The 22,702-nt window shown below is 38.3% G+C and overlaps 1 protein-coding gene across 3 annotated transcripts in view; it reads left to right on the forward strand.

The window, feature by feature from the left end:
* Positions 1 to 22,702, forward strand: part of EXOC6B (exocyst complex component 6B) — a 533,613-nt gene that overhangs the window by 386,329 nt on the left and 124,582 nt on the right. For all 3 annotated transcript variants that reach the window (XM_006201563.4, XM_072937568.1, XM_072937567.1), the window contains one exon: positions 16,839 to 16,912. In XM_006201563.4, coding sequence (XP_006201625.1) covers positions 16,839 to 16,912 — 74 coding nt within the window. The remainder of the gene's footprint in view (positions 1 to 16,838; positions 16,913 to 22,702) is intronic.

Consider the following 22,702-nt stretch of genomic DNA (forward strand, 5'->3'; position numbering starts at 1 on the left):
TATGTAATTCTTTAGGACAGGACTGTCTCAGGGTCTTTATGCTGTTTACTTTTGGATAATATTACTTTAGGAAGAAAGCAAGCTAGTAAAGACCTAAAGCACTTTAGTGTCTTGTAGAAATGTCTTTGTGGTTGTGGATAAAAATCAGAGTTGCCATGATGAAACGTGTTAGTTAAGCAATCATGAATTTCAGAAGAGTCTAGAGTATGAATACATTTCTTTTGGAAACTTAGTTATCAGAACATGAGTACTGTTATCATACTGATATAAGAAATAGATTTAAAGAAGATAAGTTGGCTCTCATGAGAATTATTTAAATCTTAGAAATGTTAAATCATTGTAGAAAATGATAACATTTCATACTATGAGATTCTTATGAAAAGGTTTAAATTGACTTTCTTTCCAATAAAAGTATATATTTTATATTTTATCCAAAAGATACTTTTCAAATTGCATCTTAATTATCTTAATTGGTACCTCTTCAAGTCTCAAAAAGAGAGCCATCTTAAGAACATAAGGTTTGAAGAAAAAGTGGAGAAAGTTTGAGCCTAGTAAAATTTAAAAACTCATCTCCCTCGATTATATCAACGTAACAGATGCTGCTTTTGTTAGAGGGTATGTAATGCCTGAAGATGCAAATTTCCACTGGGTAGATGACTGAAGGACATTTTGTGTGTTTCAGTATCATTAATTTCATATCCCTTAGCTTCTATCCCCAGCCTTATCTTTCTGAATTATAATTTTAAACCAAGCTTTCCTTTTCTGTCCTTTTCCATCTGAGAAACATTAAGGTGAAAAGATTGATGACAGGCTTCGAGTTTGTATGCAGAAAAATAAACTTGCTTCCTATAATTTGCCATGCTCTGCACATGTGAAAATCTAAGGATAATTAGTTGTTATTGCTTTAATGTGATGGAGACAATAACTTGTTCTATGAGACAAACTCCATGGCTAATGAATTTTGTCTTTTGGTTGATTGACTGGTTAATGGAATCAGAAAAATATTTTATGTCTCTTCTTTACAAAAACGCTTTCATTCTCTACTGGAAATGTATAGGGATTTGGGGAGCCAGTCTTTGTTAGAGCACATCATTCTTTATTCATTGTATCATTTGTTTTCTCCTTTTCAGTTTTGTTCTGTATTCTTCTTTCTAATTCTCATTTTGATTCAGTACTTTGCCATGAAACTTACAAATTTGCAAAAGAGAATCATTAAGTTGGTAATTGTATATGTATATGTACACATACGTATAGTAGATCAGCAGTTCATTCATTCTCTGCTGTCCTTGTTTTCTCTGCAAGACCTGGAACACTGTAGATATTCTAAACAAGAAATCACATTTAAAACTCAAGTGCAGTGGGAATTTGTAGGAGGAAAATAGAAGGTATCATCTGGTATTTTCTCAGGCACACAGCTCTCAATCAACCTGTGCTTAAGCTTCGGCAGAAACATATGGATTGTATGACTTTGTCTCTCTCCCGCATCCCAGGCCCTTACCAGCTCTTTTTAAAAGCAGGATTGAGCTTGGATTCTCAGATCTGAAGTGGTGTGGGAAGAGCACAGACTGCAGATATCTTCCTTCCATCAGAAATAGGCAGTACAAAGCCCTGCTTAGTTTGCTGTTGTCTTCCCACGCCTGCAAGTTTTGTCACGCTATGTGATTATGATGTGCCTTTCTTAGCGATGGAAACCCCAAATGGAAGGCTTCTCTGCCATTAAAGAGCCCATGTCATTTCTCTTTGACTATGGACGATGGACCCTTGTACCCTCTGGAAGGGCTTTTCCCAGACATGGATCAGTGAGTAGTGCCCACTTAGCAGTCATTTTGGTTTATGGGCTGAAGTTCCTTGAATTCCAGGAGATAAGGCAGTCATTGTCTCTCTGAGTCCATTGCCAGACTCCCAGTCATTTGATAGTAGATGCTGCCAACCTGAGCAGCGAAGGAAGGCAGCCTGCTCTTCCTCACCATGGCTAAGATGCCATCCTTGTCATACAAATGGAGATGGATCATGCCGCTCTAACCTTGTTATACATCACTGTCAAACCCTGCTACTGCCTTCCAGAGATTGGCCAACAAAGTACTTTTTCTGGTAGCAAACGTTACCTTGGGTTGTTTGTGAGGCATATGAGTGCTGAGGGAGTACAAAGGACCTGCTACGTATGAATATGAAGAATCAAAATCCCCAGTTTTAGCTGTTTCGGGTTTCATTTCTTATTTTTTCTCAACTTGGAGACCTTATACACTTTGGCAGTATCAGGGACTAGAAAGATTAAGAAATACCATTTCAAGGAAGAAAAAGTTTAAAAATATATTGTTATTTTCCTGTTACTTAACCCTGGTCCCAGATTTGGTAAAACAGGTTTTCCTAACATTAAAGAAATATATCATAGCCATTTCTTAATCTCAGAGGCTTTTTACTATTTTTTATTAGAAACTTAAAAAAAAAACAATTATTTAAAATTTTTCATTAATCCTCATAATTTACTTGAAAACACCCAGGCGTATTTTCACGGAGAAATGAGCTCCCTGAAACAGCAGACTGTCTCCATCATTGCAAACCAGAGACTTTGCCTCACCGTTAGCCCCTGAGCAATGTATGGCCATCTCTCTCTGCTGTATCAGCTAGAAACAAACATCACCTCAGCCAAAAATGATGTCTTAGCACTGCGACCTGATTCCATCAAGCCATTTGCACCTCCCTTTTACTCACATAGGCCCAAATCCTAGTGTTTGTAGTAAACCAGAATCTCCCAAGAATATCTGATGCATTCACTGCTCTTGCTTGCCTGCAAGTGTTTACAGTGGGGCATTTTATACATTTTATATTTTCTTTGGCCTTTACTCCATATTTTTAGGGCCAAGGCAAGTAAACTATTTTAATTGGGCCATTTTATGGGGTGTAAACCAGGAAATCTTATTAATTGCCATGTCCATTTAAAAATAATTTCAATTGTTGAACATTGACAGACTTCTATGCAGGCCTACAAAAATTCCTGTAACATTCTAACCCCCACCTACTGCCTTCAGGTGGAACAGCACCTTATACATGTCCAAAAAAAAAAAAGATTAAAATTCTAATTTTTAAAGATATTTTAAATGAAAAAATTTTATTCCTTTCCATTATTACCTGCTCTAGCATTTCAGCATTTAAGAGGTTTGAATTCTGTTGTTTTAATTAAACCATCTATCTAGTCTACTTTTAGCATTACAAGTCATAAATATTTATCCTTCTTCTCCTCCCTGTTTTACGTGTGTGTGTACGAGAGACAGAAAGAGAGAGAGACAGAGACTGAGAGAGTGTAAACAGAGGGAGAGCCAAAATCCCCTTAGCATTCCCAATTTCATATTTCTAGGATTGTAGTTTAGAAAATGTAAGGAAAATATTATTGCCAACACTTCCATTTAGAAAAGCTGAAGTTTGCAGACACTAGTGAGTCAATGCACAGAATTTTACGAGTCTTACCTATAGTGTTCTATAATGGTGGTTGATCTATATTTTACTTCTATTTTCTACTCCTTTCCTGGGAGGTAAAGGTGGTATGGTAGAGTCACTGGTGGGATAATATACATTGGATGGGTAAATTGAAGCCTGTGTCTTTGTTGAATCACTAAGTAGCTGTGAATTTGGACAACACACTTAATCACTTTCAAAATCTTTTTCACTCATATCCAGTTGGACTAAATGGCTAAGACTTAACCATTTAAGTGAGATGAAATGGGCTGGGAAGGGTGTTCTGACAAAGGCACGTATTTGTATAAATTCTGGGAGGAAATAAAGAACATGACATATTCATAATGAATGGTGAATAGGGTGAAATGAAGTGGAGAAGCCAGAAGGAAAAGATGGAGATACAATCATTGTTCGTGGAGCCAAAGCAGATTTTAGAGCAAATACTTTTAGTGGAAGTAGGGTGGTAGACCAGGTTGCAGAAGGTTGAGGACTGAATGGAAGATAAAGAAGCTGAATCAGCGCTTGTAAACAGCTCTTTTCAGAAATTGTCATTGAAAGAGAGAAAAGAAAGGGTTGTTTCTTTCATTGCCTCTGAGAGTCTCAGTGGTTATTTTTCTTTGTTGCCATTGTTATGACTATGATTGGGACTGTTTAATTGTAAATAATACCAAATATTTTATATGAGGTAACCAAGAATAAAAGAAAAACAATTCTTACTTTATTTCCTTTGTAGGTATCAGTAAAATTTGTCTAATCTTTCTCTTCTTTCTTTCTCTACCGGGTCTTCCTGAATGACGCACCTTTCCAAAGAAATTCAGGTCTCCTAAGTTTTTCACCAAATCCCAGCAGTCCGATGGCTTAAGGCCTGCCCTTCCCCTCTGACTCACAAGAATCTCTTTGTCAACTGTCTGCCTGTCAACAGATAGAAACAAGGTGTAGCATCAGCTCCTGCCCAGGCAATTAACCAGGGAGAAGAATGAGGTTCTCTACTCTTCTGTAGAAAAGCATTTTTGAGGGCTTTTAAACACTTTAAAGACAGCATTTTAAAGACAGGAGTGCTTTAATACTTGAGATGCTCATTTATCTTCTATACTTCCAAGCAGTTAAGATATTCCTTTAAAAACACCAGTTTATCATGGAAAGAAGTTGCTTATGTACCTTAAGAAACAATTATTTTAATTTCCTTTTTCTCCAACTAACCTAAATTCTCTTAAAATGCTAAGCTCTCCCTCTCTTACCAGTGCCTAATGCTTTCTCTAGAGTTCCTGTTGTGTCTGAAGTCAATTCCTTGACCTAATAACTACCAGTTTAAGGTCTCAGGATTCACCGACAGGGGTTCTCTCCTTCTCCTTCTTTGTTTTTGTTTGTTTGTTTGTTTGTTAGGGGAGAAAAAAAGAAAAGGAAAAACACAACTCAAACTGAACTCTTCGTGGCAAGGTTTATATTCTGTAGTAAGATGAATCCTAAATTTAGATCTTGACCTCTGAAGATAAATTCGTTAGTCTGTATAAGCATAATGGCAGACCAGTGTTTATGTTCATATTGCTCTAATGCAAACATTTAACATGGATATTGGATCATTGTTTTAACACTCTACATTAAAATTCCATTTTGAGGGGGAAAATTCCCAGCTACTGCTAGAACAATTACATGAAGCAAAGAAGCAAACTAGAAAATGCAGGAAATGTTAACTTTTTATTTTGCGAGATTAAAATTATTCTCTCATAATGAAGACTTGCTTGAATTTAATATCTTTAAATTTTTGATTCATTGAAGAAGTGGCCAGAAAACTGCTTGTTATTATTCTGTTGTATTCAGTTCTAGTAATTTTCACATTGATTATGCTGGGACATATGTGGCTGTAACCTAGATATAAAAATGGACCCAGTATCAAGTTGGGTTGCACTTAATCCAGATTGGATCTTGTGTTCCAACAGCAATTCTCCAGCACCAACTGGGTGTTCTGCAGTTTGGTCCAGTTCTGGCACTGAACTACCTGGAGTTAGTGCAGACTCCACAAATTAAGGGGTCAGTCCCACAAGACTGACCCTCTTCAGACATCAGCCACGAGTCTCAGATATCCTTAAGCTACTCACACTTCTTCCTAGCTGACTACAGATTTGGGGCTTTCCATGCCCCCTTTAGGCTCAGTAATTCACTAGAAAAACACAGAACTCATTGAAAATGCTGTACTTAGACTACAGTGTTATTATAAAGGCTATAACTCAGGAACAGCCAAATGGAAGAGATGCATAGGACAGGATCCTGAGATGGAGGGGGGCAGAACAGAGTTTCCATGTCCTCTCCTTATGGAATCCAGGCCTGACAACCTCCCAGCACATCAGCATGTTCACCAATCAGGAAGATCCACTGAGCTTGTGTCCAGAGTGTTTATATGAGATTTCATTACACAGGCATGATTGAATAAATAATTGGCCGCATGATTGAAACCAGTCTCCATCCCCCTCCTCCCTCGGGAGATTGGGGGTGGGTCCAAAAGTTTCAACCCTCTAGTCACAGGCTTCGTCTTTCTGGCTTGTTCAGCTCCTCCCTTAAAACTATCTAAGAGCCCACAAGAGTCATCTTCTTAGCCTAAACTTAGGTATCGTCAAAAGGACCTCATTGTGAATTGCTCAGGAACTTTCAAGGGTATTTGAAACTCTATGCCAAGAGCTGGGAGCAAAGACCAGATATATTCTTTATTATATAATAAACCTCAAGACATATTTGATTCAGTCCCAGCTTTAAGCAAGTGAAAAATATTACCTTCATTTTATAGAGGAAACATCTGGCACTAAAACTTATATGATTGGCCCAAGGTCAAATAAGTAAATTCTAGAAAAGATTGGAATCCCAGTTACCTTAGCTAATGATGTATCTGTTTTCTGTGGATATCAATCAACTTAGACTGTGAAACTCAGTTTTCCTAGCAAATTGTGAGACTTCCTCGAAATGAATACCAAAGAAACATTATCTACTTTTAGTTTAGAAAAAAATTATAATTAACTGTTTAAAAAAATCCCATGTGGAACCTACCTTAATCATTTGTCTAACTTCCAGCATTTTTCATAGCTTAGTATAACGTACTTCCACCCTCTTCAAGAGCCCTGATAGTGTGTCTTGATACTTTTCCTTTTAATGAGTCAGCATTTATTTTATTAAAAAAAAAATTTTTATTGAAGTATAGTCAACTACAATGTGTCAGTTTCTGGTATACAGCTTAATGTCCCAGTCATCCATATACATACATATATTTGTTTTCAGATCTTTTTCATTAAAGGTTATTACAATATATTGAATATAGTTCCCTGCACTATACAGAAGAAATTTGGTTTTTATCTGTTTTTATATATAGTGGTTACCCTTTGCAAATCTCAAACTCCAAAATATCCCTTTCCACCTCCTTTCCCCTAGTAACCATAAAATTGTTTATTATGTCTGCGAGTTTATTTCTGTTTTGCAAATGAGTTCATTAGTGTCCTCTTTTTTCTTTTTTCTTTCTTAGATTCCACATATGAGTGATATCATATGGTATTTTTCTTTCTCTTTCTGGCTTACTTCACTTAGAATGATGATCTCCAGTCCATCCATGTGACTGCAAATGGCATTATTTATTCTTTTTTATGGCTGAGTAGTACTCCACTGTGTAAATATACCACAACCTCTTTATCCAGTCATCTGTCGATGGACATTTAGGTTGCTTCCAGTCTTGGCTATTATGTAAATAGTGCTGCTGTGAAAATTGGGGTGAATGTATCTTTTTGAATTAGAGTTCCCTCCAGCTATATGCCCAGGAGTGGGATTGTTGGATCATACATAGTAAGACTGTTTTTAGTTTTTGGAGGAATCTCCATACTGTTTTCCATAATGGCTGCACCAAACTCCATTCCCACCAGCAGTGTAGGCAGGTTCCCTTTTCTCACACCCTCTCCAGCATTTATTTTATATTGTACACTTATAAAACATTTCACAGTTATACATCAGGATTGTTACTGTCATCATTCTCTGGGGAAACTCAGCCAGACAGCTTTGTCCAAAACCATATGCTACTCAGCTATCATTATTTTTTTTTAAAAAAATTATACCCTAATGCTTTCCAAAAGTGATTTGAGACTATCTTCAACAGAGTAAGTTGAAAAAAAATCAGTAAATTAGACATAAGAAGAGACAGAAGATGAAGAGAAGAAAGGTAAGAATACTAGCATAAGAATTAATAGAGAGGTAATATAAAAATTTACTGACAGGCATGGTGAGGAATATACAAAATATATAAGTCTCTCAGAGGGTGACAACATATTTTTAAAATGTGAGCTGAATAGAAGCCATTGTGTCATCTCAGGGACATTTGCTTCAATCCTAATTTCATAGCCAATATAAAAATAGAAGTCATATTGCTGTGAATTTGGAGAGTGCTCCTTCCTTGTCATTTCAAAGTCTGAAATCATTCCTTGCACCTTTCATTTTAGTTTTCATTCTTTACAGTCAGCATCATCTAAAACTGTGCTGTCCAGTGGCTATGAGAGCCCTTGAAATGCAGCTCAGAAATGAGTTGTGCTGTGAGTGTAAAATACATACTGGATTTTGAAAAAAAAAAAACCTCATGAATAATTTTTAGAATATTAATTTTATGTTGAAATGAGAATATTTTAGATATATTGGGTCAAGCAGGACATATTATTATTAATTTTAAAATTAACTTTTCTTGGGTTTTTTTTTGATATGTCTACTAAAAATCCTAAAATTACACATGTGGCTCACATTTCTGTTTGGACAGTGCTTTTCTAGAGAACTGATTTTCACTGTTATGTTAAATGCCGTACAGAATTCTTCTCAATGTAAAATTCCAGAGGGCCATAGCTCCGACTGTATGTTCATACAACAGGGTAATCAGTGCTGAACAAACACATGGATAAGATTAAGTCCTTAAAAGCATAGTAAAAATATCAAGGATATAAAGTTACTAGTTCAGAGCACCAGTCTTTTTCTTCTCTCAGGAAACCCACCCCTTTCATGGCAGATGGGCAGCTTTCTTAGAGATGATGAACAGAAGCACTGCTGATTGCTAATTGGGAGAGGCTTCTTTTCGCCGTAGTTTTGTTAGATCTATTATGAAATTGGCCCCTCTTTTGCAAAATTATGAAACATTTGGGAACTTCAGAGGAAAAGTCTGACTTGACACAGGTCTATATATTTTTACAATTTTATTGTGGAAAAGATATTTAATATCTATATAAAGGACATGTGAAGTGAATTTTTACTTTTAGACATTCTAGGGTGGGGGATGCATGTTGAAATAATAGAAAGACAGATTTAGAGGGACTAGGTTCTAAGTGGTTCACTGATTTAGCTTTTTTTTGGCCTTAATTTTTTCATCTGTAGAAGTCCTCAGTAATTACTCCTTTCAGGTTTAGGATTTGAGGTTGTAGACTCAAGTCCTAGGACATCTTGTGTTATTTTCTGGTGATTATTTTTCTGTGGAACATTAAGGGAAAGTTCAGTGCCATGTGGCATGGCACTGTTCTGCCACTTACTAGGGCCTTGACTTGCCTTAACCCTTCATCCTCTGCAATGCAAAAGACACTCTGTTTACTCTAGTGACTACAGCCAAAGTATTCTTATCCATCATCTAGAATGTTATTTTCTTAAACAAAGAACAGCATTTTATTTGTATAAAGGCACCCAGCGGCCTCCTGGACTCCATGACATGGTAGGAACTTATACTTTAAAATCTTGAATAGAATGGTTTTCTAGTTTTCGTTGCTAGATTCAACCAACTCATTTCATTAAGCTGTTTATGGGTTCTTCTTACATGTTAGCTATGTTAAGCAAGAAATAGAAGTTTCTCCTCTTTTCTAGGTTTATTCCACATAAGACAACTTCTCTCTCCAGAGGAATGTGTGCTGTCATTGACATCAGTCACTGCCTGCACCTGAACTCTCATTTCCTCTCCGGTACAGTGTAAGGGACAGCCACATAGAGATTCATTGGTCTGTTTACTCAGCAGCAGCATGAAAGTTCTTTCGTGCTCATGACCAATTCCAAACTTAAAAGGGATTCATTCCTTATTAATTAAAAAGCGATTGACAGATGACTGGATCAAGAAGTGTGTGTGTGTGTGTGTGTGTGTGTGTGTGTGTGTGTGTGTGTGTGTGTTGGAATACTACTCAGCAATAAAAAAGAATAAAATAATGCCATTTGCAGCCGCATGGATGGATCTGGACATCATATTTCTAAGTGAAGTAAGCCAGAAAGAGAAAGAAAAATACTATATGATATCACTCACATGTGGAATCTAAAAAAAAAGAAAAGAAAAAAGAGGACACTAATGAACTCATCTACAAAACAGAGACAGACTCTCAGACATAGTAAACAATCTTATGGTAACTGAGGAAAAGGGGTGGGAGGGGATAAATTCTGGAGTTTGAGATTTGCAAACATTAACCACTATATGTAAAAATAGATACAAAATAAATTTCTTCTGTAAAAAAAATAAAATAAAAAAGCCACGTCTGCCTGTCCTAGTTTTCAGTTGTCTTTCAGAGCAAAAGGAACTGGGAGAATTCAACTTGGAGAATTAAACTTTGAAATTAATTTATGAGTGTCTTTGATCTAGCGGTCTGGCATTTTCTATTAGACTTTATTATTATCAGTTTTAGTCAAATTTCTGTTACAGAAACTCTGGGAATAAGTTAGTTAAACTGTTCCTCCACCCTTCTTGGATTCAGAGATCTAGTGATCTCCTTTACTTGTTTAAAATATGTAACAGTAAAGAATAATTTACACTGCAGAGTTGTGCCCTAGATAATTAAAGGTAACTTTTTTTTTTAATCACATGTCCATACAAGCACACTTATACAAGGATAGTCAGTTGAATCTCTAAGGAGCCTTTCCCTCCCACCACTCCCCTGTCCCTTCTCTGTCTCCTTGATAGCTCTCTCCTTGGTACTAGGCCCTTATGTTCTGGCCGACCTTTCTCTGACCAGCAGGGCCTTGAGTGGAGTCCCTGTGGAGTCCGTCAGCTCTTCCCTGTAATTAGCTTGGTGGAGTCACTGTGAAGTGATGCAAGAAGGCTTCAGCTTCCCCAGAGCCACACTTCATAGTCTAGCACACTCCTTATCTGTTGCTCCAGGGACCAAGATACCAGGAAACCATTATGTTAATACAGCAACAGCAGCTCTTATTTTTTCAATCTCACAAAAACCACATGTGACCTGGCAACATACTCTGGGCTCCAGAGTACTGAGTTTTCTTTCTCACCTGACATTTTGGCCAGAACCAAACCCCTCATCCATTCAGGAAGGCTGGTGATGCTATCTTGTCCATTGTCTGACCTGGAACTTCACTGACCTGGAACTTCCCTGGGAGCAACAGTATATGATTGGAACCTCTGGTTAAAATTTTGCCTACTGCCTTTTCAGCTTGCTCTTATTTGAACCAATTAACTTTTCCTCCAACAATGGCTATTTTATTACCAGATACTGTGCTAGTTTTGCTTTACTGAAATAAATTTTACCTTGCTCATCTATCTTCCTTTGAAAATAATTCTGTTCTATGGACAGTTTGCAAAGATTTAGAAGAATTAGTATTATATTCTGAATCTTCCTGCAACTTGGTTTTGATAAATTCTGAAAGGTCTTGTCTAGATATACAGATTACAGACCAAGGCAGTTTTTTTGTTTTTGTTTTTTGTTTTTTTTTTTGAGAGTTATGTTGTATTCGGTGACCTTACTGAGGACTGTAGCTCAGGAGATAGCCTCTCAGACAGCTCTGAGGAACTGTTCCAAAGAGGTAAGGGAGGAGCCAGGATATGTAGAAATTTTTGCTGAAAAAAGACATGAAGTTGAACATCAAAAAATTAGTGCTGATCACAAAAACACAGACATCTCAAATTCATGCTTTTAATGTTTTTCTATATATGGGAAGACTGCAAGAATCTAGGCTCATAGAAGTTATTCCTTTATATGCAGTTTAACTGTCTAGGACCAGAATTCTGTTTTTCTTCATCCTGAAATCCCCTGCACTGTCTAGGGCAGCTGCAATGGCTGGTGGCTTGATGGTGGGCAACATTCATTGTTTACCAGAATACCAGGCAACATTCTTATTTACCATAATGACAGGTAATTTTTTTTTTTTGGTCCACATCAGTGTTAAAACTTCAAAGTCCTATATCCCTGGAACCCTACATGCAAGTAGGGCCCCCCCCCCAAAAAAAAAGACAACTGAATAAGTCAGGGTCTTCCAGGTCCTCACTAACCAGCTTCATATATAACCTCTTAATGTTTAACCTTTCTGAGTTTAACTCACTTCCCTCTGCTCTCTCTCAGGGCCTTTATTGTGAAAAACTAGACTACTTTTCTTCTGGTTGTAAGGCAGTCATTTTGACTTCTCAAAGTCCCTTCTGACCATTTTATTCTAATTAGGATTCGATGTTCTTTATAAAATGCGTATTTTGCTTTCCTCGGCCAAATGTGAATGTACCAGACAATTTTAAACTTTATTTAAACATTTTTCCTCCCCGCTCTGAGTGACAGTTAATTTTAAGATCAGCCTTCAAGAAGTCTAGAGAGCATTTTGAAATTAGTGGAGGCTCTCCTTTTTTCTAATTTGGTCATTTTGTTTCATTATAATGTGAAGAGTGTTAGATATGTGAACCTACAGGAGATTTTTGAGAAATTAATATTGCTTTAAAAACAATTGCCACACGTCATAAGTTTAAGTGTGTATGAGAATGTGAAGGAATGCTCGATATTTAAATAAAGGTGTTTTGGGTGATTTTCTTTCCCTGCTTGGACCTTCACTTAACAATATGCTTTCTTTCCTGTAACTTTTTATACCTCCTTTTTATTATTTTGTCAGTGAAAATCTTTCTTTCATTAAAAGATTTTTCACATTTGCAAATTCGATCTTGGAGTCAGGCCCTGATACCAGCTTCAACCCTGGAGAGTCCGTACTGTGACTGGACAAGGGCAGGGAGGAGCTGCTGAGGAGGGCAGAGCTCTCCAAAGGATGACTCGATGCTGGTCAGGGACACTACTAACCTGGAGGAGGAAGCTTTCTGGTCAGAAAGCTCGATGGAACCTTGACTCCGTCCCCAAGTGTCACAGGATGGTCAAAGATAGGGTTTGGTTCTGTGTTAAGTGGAACAAGCCCCCTGATATGCTTGTGAGGCTGGGGCCACCCTGCAGAGCTCCAGCCTGGGGAAATTTTGACACTGGCTTAATTCCCTTAGAGACTAAAAGCCTACTACAGATCTTGGAATCCTGAGATAAGTCCAGAAAGAGACTTTTCCATTGTGCCCCATGTGTCTGTTGGTTCCACTTGGTCATTAGTGCATACATGTACTCCTCTTTTTATGATATCAAAAGAAACAAAGTTTTTATTCCTGATTCTAAAGAAAAGCTTCTTTTTCGTTTGTTTTTGGGGGGTTTCTTGTGGGGGAAATAATTAGGTTTATTTATGTATTTATTTTTAATGGCGGTGCTAGGGATTGAACCCATGACTTCATGCATGCTAAGCATGCGCTCTACCACTAAGCTACACCGTCCCCACTAAAGAAAAGCTTCTTGAATGTGCATATAATCAATCTGTATATGTATCGGCATATTAAAGCAGACTGGGGGCTTCTGATCCCCCTCCCATGTGCAGTTTTTCTCCTGCCAAGAAGCCTCTGAGAATCTGGGTGTGCAAATCAGTCCCAGGTGTGTGTAACGCTAAATCTTGAACAACTTGTATCTCCTGTCACCAGAGAAAACACCACTAAATAATTTGGGAGAGTCTGTGTGTGTGTATATTTCCTTTATTTCCTTTTCTCTGATTGTACAAGTGATCTGTACTCATTTTAAAAGTTTATAAAATCTAAGGAAAAATAAAATCCCTTGTAATCTTCCCCTCTTTAACAGCCTCAGTTAACATTATATGAAATAATTGTCATGTTTTCTATGCATATTAATTTTATATAGTTGAAGTCAGACTAAATAAAATTTTAATTTTATGTGTTAAAATATTCACATGTTCTTATGCTATTAGCATCTTTCATGTATGTTTAAAATTGACTCTAGGAAAACAATCACGTATTTAAGGATATATTGAGTCACAAAACTATAGGAGAGCTATTTAATGCATTTATTGATTTTCTGGAATAATACCAGTGACAATTACTGTGCTATGGCTAGTACCCTGGTAGTTAGTCACATCAGCGTCCGTTAAATGAAGCACTTTAATATTTGCTTTTAAATCAATTTGCAATACCAACTCACTAATTCATCACTGAATAGTAGTCTAATTTCTTCTAATGTTTTGTGCTGAATATAGAAGTGTTTCTTATCATTTGTTTGGTCACCAACCCTCTGAGAATTCAATAAAAGCTATGAACCTTCTTCCCAGAGAAATGCGTATTCCCACAAAAAACCGGTTGTAATGATGATCAGTAATAATATGCCAGGCACTGGGTCAACTGCTCTACATGTGTTATTACACTTAATCCTTATTGCAGCACTGCAAGGAATGTACTGTTATCCTCATTTTTGAGATGAAGACATTGAAGCTTTAAGGAGATTAAGTAATTTGCACATGCCCATAGAGCTAGTAACTGGAGCTCAGACTTTGATTTTTGTGACCCCCAAAGCCCATCCCCTCAATCATGGTGCACCTAATTTCAGGGAGCTCATTAATTCCTAAAACCTTATTGATACTCATGTTAAGGATACCTTACTATTGCAGCCCAAAAATTTTCACTAGCGGTGAAGAGTATGTGTAAATAATGAATCTTGTTATTTCTGTAACTTAATGTAAGTATTTGGTGGCCATCTACTATTTTGAATACTTGTTAGGTTCTGTGATATGGTTCTTATGTCTAAGGAGTTTACTGCCTATGTGGGAAGACAGGAATTAAATACATAAAACAATAAAAATATGTAAGTATGAAGTTGTATATATAGTAATTAGATAGTTCCATAAGCTATACATGAAAATTAATCTCTTTACTTAGTCACACCTAATGCAGTTGTCACCCTTTGATTCCCTGATTTATAAAAGGAAAATCAAATCGGAAGGGCCTCCATGGCCTCTGGGAATCTGGAAGGTTCAATCGGTCATAAAATGAGGTCTATAAAGTAAGCCTGACTACATTTGTATCCCATGCAGATTCCTGAGTGCTTTCGACAGCGTCATAGGTCAGCCCCAGGGAGCATGCGCAATAAGGAGATTCAAGGACATACAGCCAGCTCTCGAGCATTCAAACCATGTATCACAGGGCAATTCTGTTGCGCTGGACACGTGTAAGGCAGCAGAACACCTTGATAGTTGTTGTTGCATCTTAACTCAAGTAGGATTCCTACGCGCAGCGGGGACCTCGTTACTTCAAATGATCAGCATAGCCTTGAGTCATACAGGAGCAATAGTGATAATCTACCGACCTTGGATGAAACTGTCAGGCATGGGAAGCTTATTTAAGCTGGCCGCCTGACAGTCAAGGCTGTCAAAAAAGAATGGCTCTGGCTATGATTCAAAGAACTGCTTTCTACAGGAGCCTAGTATGGGAAAGTTGTACCTCTGATTGGACAGCTGCTGTATACAACCCTGTGTATACAAGGTTATCACAGATAATGGCTGTTGTAAGATATGAAGGATGAATTATGTCAGGCTTTTATTGTGTCAGCATAGCCCTCATCAAATATTTGCTCAGTGTTAGAATTTTAGTCTTTTAAAACTTTCACTGTTTGGCCACACATATGATTGCATTAATTTATAAATGGCATGTAAATTTTCTTTCTGAAGCAAATGGGAACCTAGTGCTACTACTCATTTTTCCTTCCATTTACGCCATTTTTATGTGAAATCTCTAAAATAAGAATATTTTGTGTTACAGTTTTACAACACATTTGTGTCTATTTTAATGAGTTTAAAAAATTGTTTTAAATTTCATTTCACGTAATGTTTTTGTATTGACTTAACTTGTGAGCATTATTTTTAAAGTAAGAGCAAAGATTTTATGAAAAGCTATGAGACATTTCCTAGATGGAAAATATTTTTAAAGGACAGAAATTCTCATCATTGTTCACAAACCTCATTTGAATCTATCCAGCTACCGGTCGTTGGAAGTAATTTTCCAGACATATATGCAAATATCTTGATGGATTTTATTTCATTTCAAAAGAAAACCACAATACCAACTTTCTATAATTTCTTAAATTCATTCCTGGAAGAGAATATAACTGAAAGGAAAACATTCCTTTTCATATTTGCTTTGAGAAGATATTTGAGTTGCTTTCGAGGTAAATAGTAGATTGGTGTTAAATGTCCATCACACTCTGGCTTCACAGAGAGAATTCTAGGCATAGGAAGTGTCCAACTTTTGAACTTGCTGTGTGCACACGCACGCGTGTGTGTGTTGTGTGTATGTAGGGAGCTTAAACAAGACCTTTTGATTTCATAATAAGCTGGGCTTAGGGACAATAAAACTTGACATTCTTAACTGTTACTGGTATTCATCCCTATAGTCCTGTGTAGTTATTTTCTTGTTAATGATGTAGAAGCCAGAGTCATAAACTGAGCAGGTACCCAAGGCGCTACTGTAAATTGCAAATAGCATTCATGTGGTCTCTTTGACCTAAGACTAAGTTGGGTAGAGGAGGAAAAAAAAAGAAATTTTGAGTGTAGAATAGAAGTCAAGAACAAAGAATATACTTGAAGGAGGGACTTGCACAAATGCTTCCTAAGTTTTCGCAGTGAGATTTATTTAGATAGGTCCTTTCATATCTGCAGACATTTCTTTAAGAGCCAAGCACCATTGGGGCAGCCTCTGCTGCTGGGGGATGTGTGTGTGTGTGTGTGTATGTGTGTGTGTGTGTGTGTGTTGGCAATAATGCACTCATGAGATAATACAAATAATCAGTGAGGGAATAATTAATGATGTGACAGGGAATATTTTTTGATAAATGCTCGGGGAATGAGGTGACAGGCGTGAAATTAGAAAATTCCTTCAGCGATCTAAAATATAAATAGCTTTCGGAACTGAAAAGAGTTTCACAGCTGAAGATTTTATTGTGTTGAGAGGAAAAAGTTTTTTCTCTCCCCCACTCCCTCCTCCTCTGCAAGTTGTTTGTCCATTCACAAAACAAATACTCTGAAGCCCAGCGCGGCTCATGGGAATAAATTTCAGGTCGAATTAGTACAGTTTCCTTGCTGTCAGGATGCTGGAATTAATGGTGTTTTGATGACACGAATTTTGAAGGGCAAACAAAGAAGCTGAAGGGAGAGAGACATGACTCCTTAGAAGCTTGGTCCTCCTCTCCCCCAGCCTCTCTTGTCTTCCCTGTCATCCGTCTGCCAATCTCCCTGTCCATGGTTAGTTAAAGGCGCTTTTTATCCTCTTTTCTTTCCCACAGAGTTTGCCAGATCCGGCCCGGTGCCTGGGTTCCAGGAGGACACGCTGCAGTTGGCCTTCATCGACTTGAGACAAGTAAGTCTTTGTGTTTTTGTTTTTTGTTTTTCTTTTAAGATGTGTGACTGAAGACCATCAGGTCTTAAGGAAAAGGGGAGGGGCGGGGGATTGGCGTTGGCGATTCACACTGGAGACCTAAGGGGTTTTCCCTGTGTTTGAGGCCACCTCTTTTATTTAGCTATCTGGGATCCTTAGCTATGGTGGAGTTAAAGATTTTGTGGGTAGAAGGGAAGGCAGGAGGTGGGAGGAGGGACCCAGAGAGTAGAGGGACTCAAGTGACCCTCAAGTGATGTGACCCATTGTGCTATAGTTGGCTTCTGCAGACACAGCAAAAAGATAACTCGGCAAACCAATGCTAAGCAGGTGCACTGATGCAGAGAATGCCTGCCTGGAGAACTTTGTTTGCAGATAATGGGAGCAGTAGCATTTAAGAAAAAATGAAATATTTTCCATTCTGGATTGTTGGTTTGGTTTGTTGACTTTTTTCTGTTGCCTCAAAGTCTTCCCAGCCCCTCCTTTACAGAATGTGGTCAGCTGCGAGTGACTAAGTGGTCGTTTTAGGAGACTGGCAAAGGCCCTGACCAGTCGTGCTAACCTGATAGTCATCCCTATTAAAGGGACGTGATGAAGGCTGGTACCTGAGTACACCTGAGCTTTTGCAAGCCCGTCGGATAGGAAGAGTCGTGCCGTATGGCTGTTACTTGCAGATTGAAAAGGGTGGGTTGGTAGGCCTTGGTGGCTTGGGTATAGAGGAGCAGTGTGGGCGGGGGCCGGAAGAGGGAGAGAGTTAACTGGGCTCTGTCATCTCTTCACTCTGAAGATGGATGGGGTTGGATAGAAAGTGTGAATGAAGTAAGAATCAATGACTGATGCTTCTCTCCTATTAAAACAATCTTTTTTTTTTTGTCTGTTTTTAAAAGGGGGCTGGCTTTGTTTCTCCTGCCATAATGATGCAGTGCCTCTTGTTTTCAGAGCTGACATAGTTTGCATTCTGAAAACTTTTCGATGCCCAGGGTATTTCTTAAAGCTGTAGGACCCCTTGTATTGGTCGGCTCCTTACCACTGTGACTCGATTCATGCTAGAACAGCTTTTAACCCATAATGGATGGCCCGAGCTACCCCTGAATCCTTGTGGATGGGTGGTGTAATCTGTCATCTGATGACAATTCTGGAAAGCCCTGTTAAGCAGAAAACAGAAAATTGTGCCTCTATAGACCGCCAAAGTTTGAGGATTCGGGCCGCGTCCCAGAAACGTGTGTCAACTTAATATTTAGGGGTTGAGGTGGGGGTTCTCTGACACATCACATCCAGGCTCTCTCAGCATGGTCCCCAGTGGAGCCGAGTAGCCCCTTCTACACTGAAGACTTTCCACCTGTGCATTCAGCAACTCAGAGGAGACATTCAGGTTTTAACCCCTCGACTGATGAAAGACTGAAAGATCTGAGATTTTTGCTTTAGGGTTTTGTGGAATGGTATCTGTTGGACTCCCTCCCTCCCCGTTTCTTCTCAGAAACCGCCAAGCCAATTGACTTTTCTTGGAAAGCAGAAATTTCATTTCATTGGAGAAACACATCCAAGGACAAATTTTCTCCTTCTGACTATTCATGAAAAGGAAGTGTGGTCATTCTCTCGAGTCTGTGGTTTTGGGCCCTATGGGAAGCGACTGGTGTTCACAGAAAATGTTAACTGAGGGAGCAAGTTTGAAAGCACAGCCAAAATAAGGCGAATCTGCGCTGGGGATGAACGCTTGAGGGGTCGTGAGCGCTCAGTGAGCACCGTTGTCATTTGTGCTTAAGTTGCTATTTTCTGTTACATTTTTATCCTCAGAGTTTCTTTTATGACGTTGTAGTAGTAGAAACCGGAACTCCGAAATTTCACTGACTCATGAAAGAGTATGCCTCTCCCTATTAAATCTATTACTTGTTTTCTATTTATGTCTGTCTCTTTTAAAGCAGCTTAAAATTTTCCTAACTTAGAGCATTTGAAAAACTTCCCTAGCTCATTATTAACAGGCTTCAGGTATCCACAAGGATTCAGGGGTAGCTCGGGCCATCCATTATGGGTTAAAAGCTGTTCTAGCATGAATCGAGTCACAGTGGTAAGGAGCCGACCAATACAAGGGGTCCTTGACTCAGTGTGAGAAAAAGTGTATCTTTGCATATCCCCTACTGAAAATATTCATCACTTTGCAGTTTATCTTAGAAACATTCTCATGACTTAACTGAAGTGAGCACTTTTTTAAAGGGAGCATCTTATGAACTATAAGAGATGTTCAAACTATTAATGGAAAGTCTGGGAGTGAGTATGTTTTCACAGGAGATGTCTTGATCTCAAATGAGACATGATTAGGTGTCCTTGAATAAGTGTCCTTTTGCATGTACTTTTTGGAATCCTAGAATAGAGTTATGGGATTTGGGGACAGGGTGCTGATCTTAAAAATCATGTATAACCTTTGGCTTGATCCTTGAATCCCCGTCCAGCACCCCGGACGATGCCTGAATATTCTTCTTGAAGAGAAGTTGCTGCCTCAAAGCAGTGAGGTCCACCTTAGGACAATCTGATTATTACAAAGATATTTCTTAAATTGGCCAAAATCTGCCTCATTTCAGTTTGCCCCGTTCACTCTTTATGTTTTTGTTAATGCACCCCAGCTGGGGGGATGGGCTTTCTATCCTGATTTATCAAGCTTCGTATCCTCTAGGAATTGAATCTTTTTCGCATGTGGCATTGTCACCCATTCCTTATCAAGTCCTTGTGTGGTTGGTTGATTTTACGGACCAAAATTGAAGACTTTACCCTCTTTGGTCTACATTTTCCTTTTAGGCGTATTATTAACAACACACATTTTTATCATTCTTATTTATTTAGCTTACTTAAATCTTTTAAGGTCCTGATTCAGTTATCTACCTTACTACATGATTTAACCGTTATGCCCTTTTTAAGCCAAAAATAACAATATTTAACAAGAACGGCAGAAGTTAAAGGAAGAAGCTAAAGTTAAGGCAAGTTATAGGATACACACACACAACCCATGCATAATGAGGATTTATCCCCAGTTCGGTGCAGCGAGGATGTTCTGTTTCTGTCATTGAGTGTATTTTTCTCGTTGGTTTATGACTGTCTTCATTCTGATCATGCTTTCAGGTTCTTTTGCTTTGCAGTGTTTCAGACACTGTCAATTAAATGATAATTTTTAAAATATTCAAAACATGGACTATTTGATGGAATCATCCCTGTATAGACGATAATAGCATAGTGCCATTTAAAAGCCATAGAATTTTATTAGGAAGCAAATTAGATGTGGATAGCCGTGCTATTCATCCTTTCTCAGCTGTCCCGTCTATTCTGATTTTTCTACTTCTTAAGGAGAAAAGGGAAATGACATTTTGAATATACAAGCGTCCCTGGTATTTTACATTTGTATAGCACTTCAAAGTTACAGTATATTTACATACAGATCTCATTTGTCAGGTTTCTGGCTTTAGCAAAATAGCTGTTAATACTCACGTGAATTAGTGCATATCAAAATCTCCTCCTTTGCCCCTTGATAATTTCTATATTCCCAAGTTCAAAAAAGTAGGATTGCTGTGCAACCTCACGTTCATGTATCAAATAGATGTGTGTCTTTCTATCAAAATCCAAATTTGGGTTAATACTAAATCTTGAGGACAACTTAGGGGCCCACTTGTTAACTATCAGGAAGTGGCTTGTATATTCCAAGTACTAACAATTGCTGGCCTTTCATGATTCATAACTGAGAATCCTAATACGAGGCCAATAGTAGGTTCTCAGTAGTCATTTGACTCTAAAGTACTATGATTTGTATTTTCTTCTGCTTTTAAACATCAAGTAAATAATGCCGATGAACACCGGAATCGGAACTTCAGTTGATTTTCATTTCAGTTTATCAAACGCTTAAGCACCTACTAGGAACAAAGCACAACTTAGGTGTTGTGGCAACACACCAATGAATATAATACAGTGTCTGCCCTCCGGGAGCAAAGAGGTGAACAGCAAATACTTGATTCTATGTACAACATCAAGAGTGAACCCTAATGTAAGCTATGGGCTTTGGTTGATAATAATGCGTCCATGTTGGTTCATCGATTGTGCCAAATACGCCACACTGGTGAGGGATGCTGAGGGTAGGGGAGTATATATGTGTGGGTGGGGAGGTCTATGTGAGAACTCTGTATTTTCTGTTCAATTCTGCTGTAACCCTAAAACTGCCCTTTAAAAATGAAGTCTATTAAAAAAATATAAGATAAAAAGCACATTTAAAAAATTAAGAAAATTTAAAAAAAAATACTTGATTTTAATATAAGGCACACTGTAAGTATTTCATTGGAAAGATGAAACTGTTGTTATGTTTCAGTTATTTCAACAGCTTTTGCTGCAAAACAAATCACCCCAAAACATTTTGGCCTAGAAGTGGAATCATTTATTTAGCTCCAGTTTCTACAGATTGAGTAGATTCAGTTGGGCTCATGCAGACTTTGAGATCAGCTGCCAGGTTGGCTGGGGACTGTCTGAGCTAGGGTGCCTTAGCCGAGCAGACTCTTCTCTGCTCCTTGAGATCTCTCATCTCTCAGCAGCCCAGGCCAGGCGTCGTCACATGGCATCTTGGCAGGATTCCAGGAGAGCAGGAGGAAATAGGAAAATCCCTTGAGCCCTACACTTGAAACTACTGAACAATCACTTCTTCTAAATTCTGTTGGCCAGAGCAGGTCACAAAGCCAGCCCTAATTCAAGGAAAGGGGAAGTAGACTCCAACTCACACTTGCGTTGGAATAGATGACTTTTATATAAACGATGCGATGTCAACAATGCCAATCAGGAGCAAGACTGAATCTGTAAGTGCAACAAAAGGCCATGAGGTCGAGAGGTCTTTGTAGGCCTGGGAAGTTAAAAATATTTCATGGAAAAGGTAGAGAGTTAAACTGAGAGAAAGTTAGGTATTGGTGAGGGAAGAAGGTATTTCAGACATGGGGAGTAGCTGGGTTTAAGTTGTGTTTAAACACGTGTGTGTGTGTGTGTGTGTGTGTGTGTGTGTGCGTGGGTGTTGATTTAACCGGATTTATGCTGTCTTTCCTCCTTTAAGTATTAGGCTAATTTCTTTAAATCCCCATTTCTTAATTTCTCTTCTTTATTCCTTACCTCTACTTTTCAGCTTCTTCATGGACCTCTTTTTCATGTTCTGTATCCCCCATCAAATGCTGCTTATTGCGGACTACCCTGAAACATTTCACATTTCTCTTATTCTGTTCTTTGTGAGAGAATCTTAACTTCCCCCAGATAATTATTACATTATTTACCTAACTTACAGCTGTTCACTTTCCATGTCTGACCAACAGGAGAAGGTTTGAGTGTGTTCTTTAGTAACATCGTGTTATTTTCTGTTTCTTGGTGCCAAGTGAGATTTACTTCCGATATACGTGAGTTTTTATAAAGCTGAATGAATTCGGTCGTGACATTGCGTCAGATCTCCTGAATGGAGCTTGTTGGCAGCGACCCTTATACCGCAAAGCCATCCCAAGATACCTACGGCTTTTTTTAGACTGGGTTGGTGACAGTCCCTCTTGGCCAGTTATTCCCCGGTTTCTAAGCCTCCAGTCTAACGTAAACACAGTGCATTTCCACTGCAGGCACTTAACCTGCCTTAAAAACAACCATAGGACCTAAGAGAAATAATTGTATATTTCTTTGGAAACGTTGAACAAATTCTGATGTTACACCTGTTAGATAAAGTCAGTATTTTCAATTAGTCCACATCAGGTAGGAAAACCTGAGAATAATTCAAGAACCGGA

This window comes from Vicugna pacos, chromosome 15 (assembly GCF_048564905.1).
Source record: "Vicugna pacos chromosome 15, VicPac4, whole genome shotgun sequence".
NCBI classification, from domain to species: Eukaryota; Metazoa; Chordata; class Mammalia; order Artiodactyla; family Camelidae; genus Vicugna; species Vicugna pacos.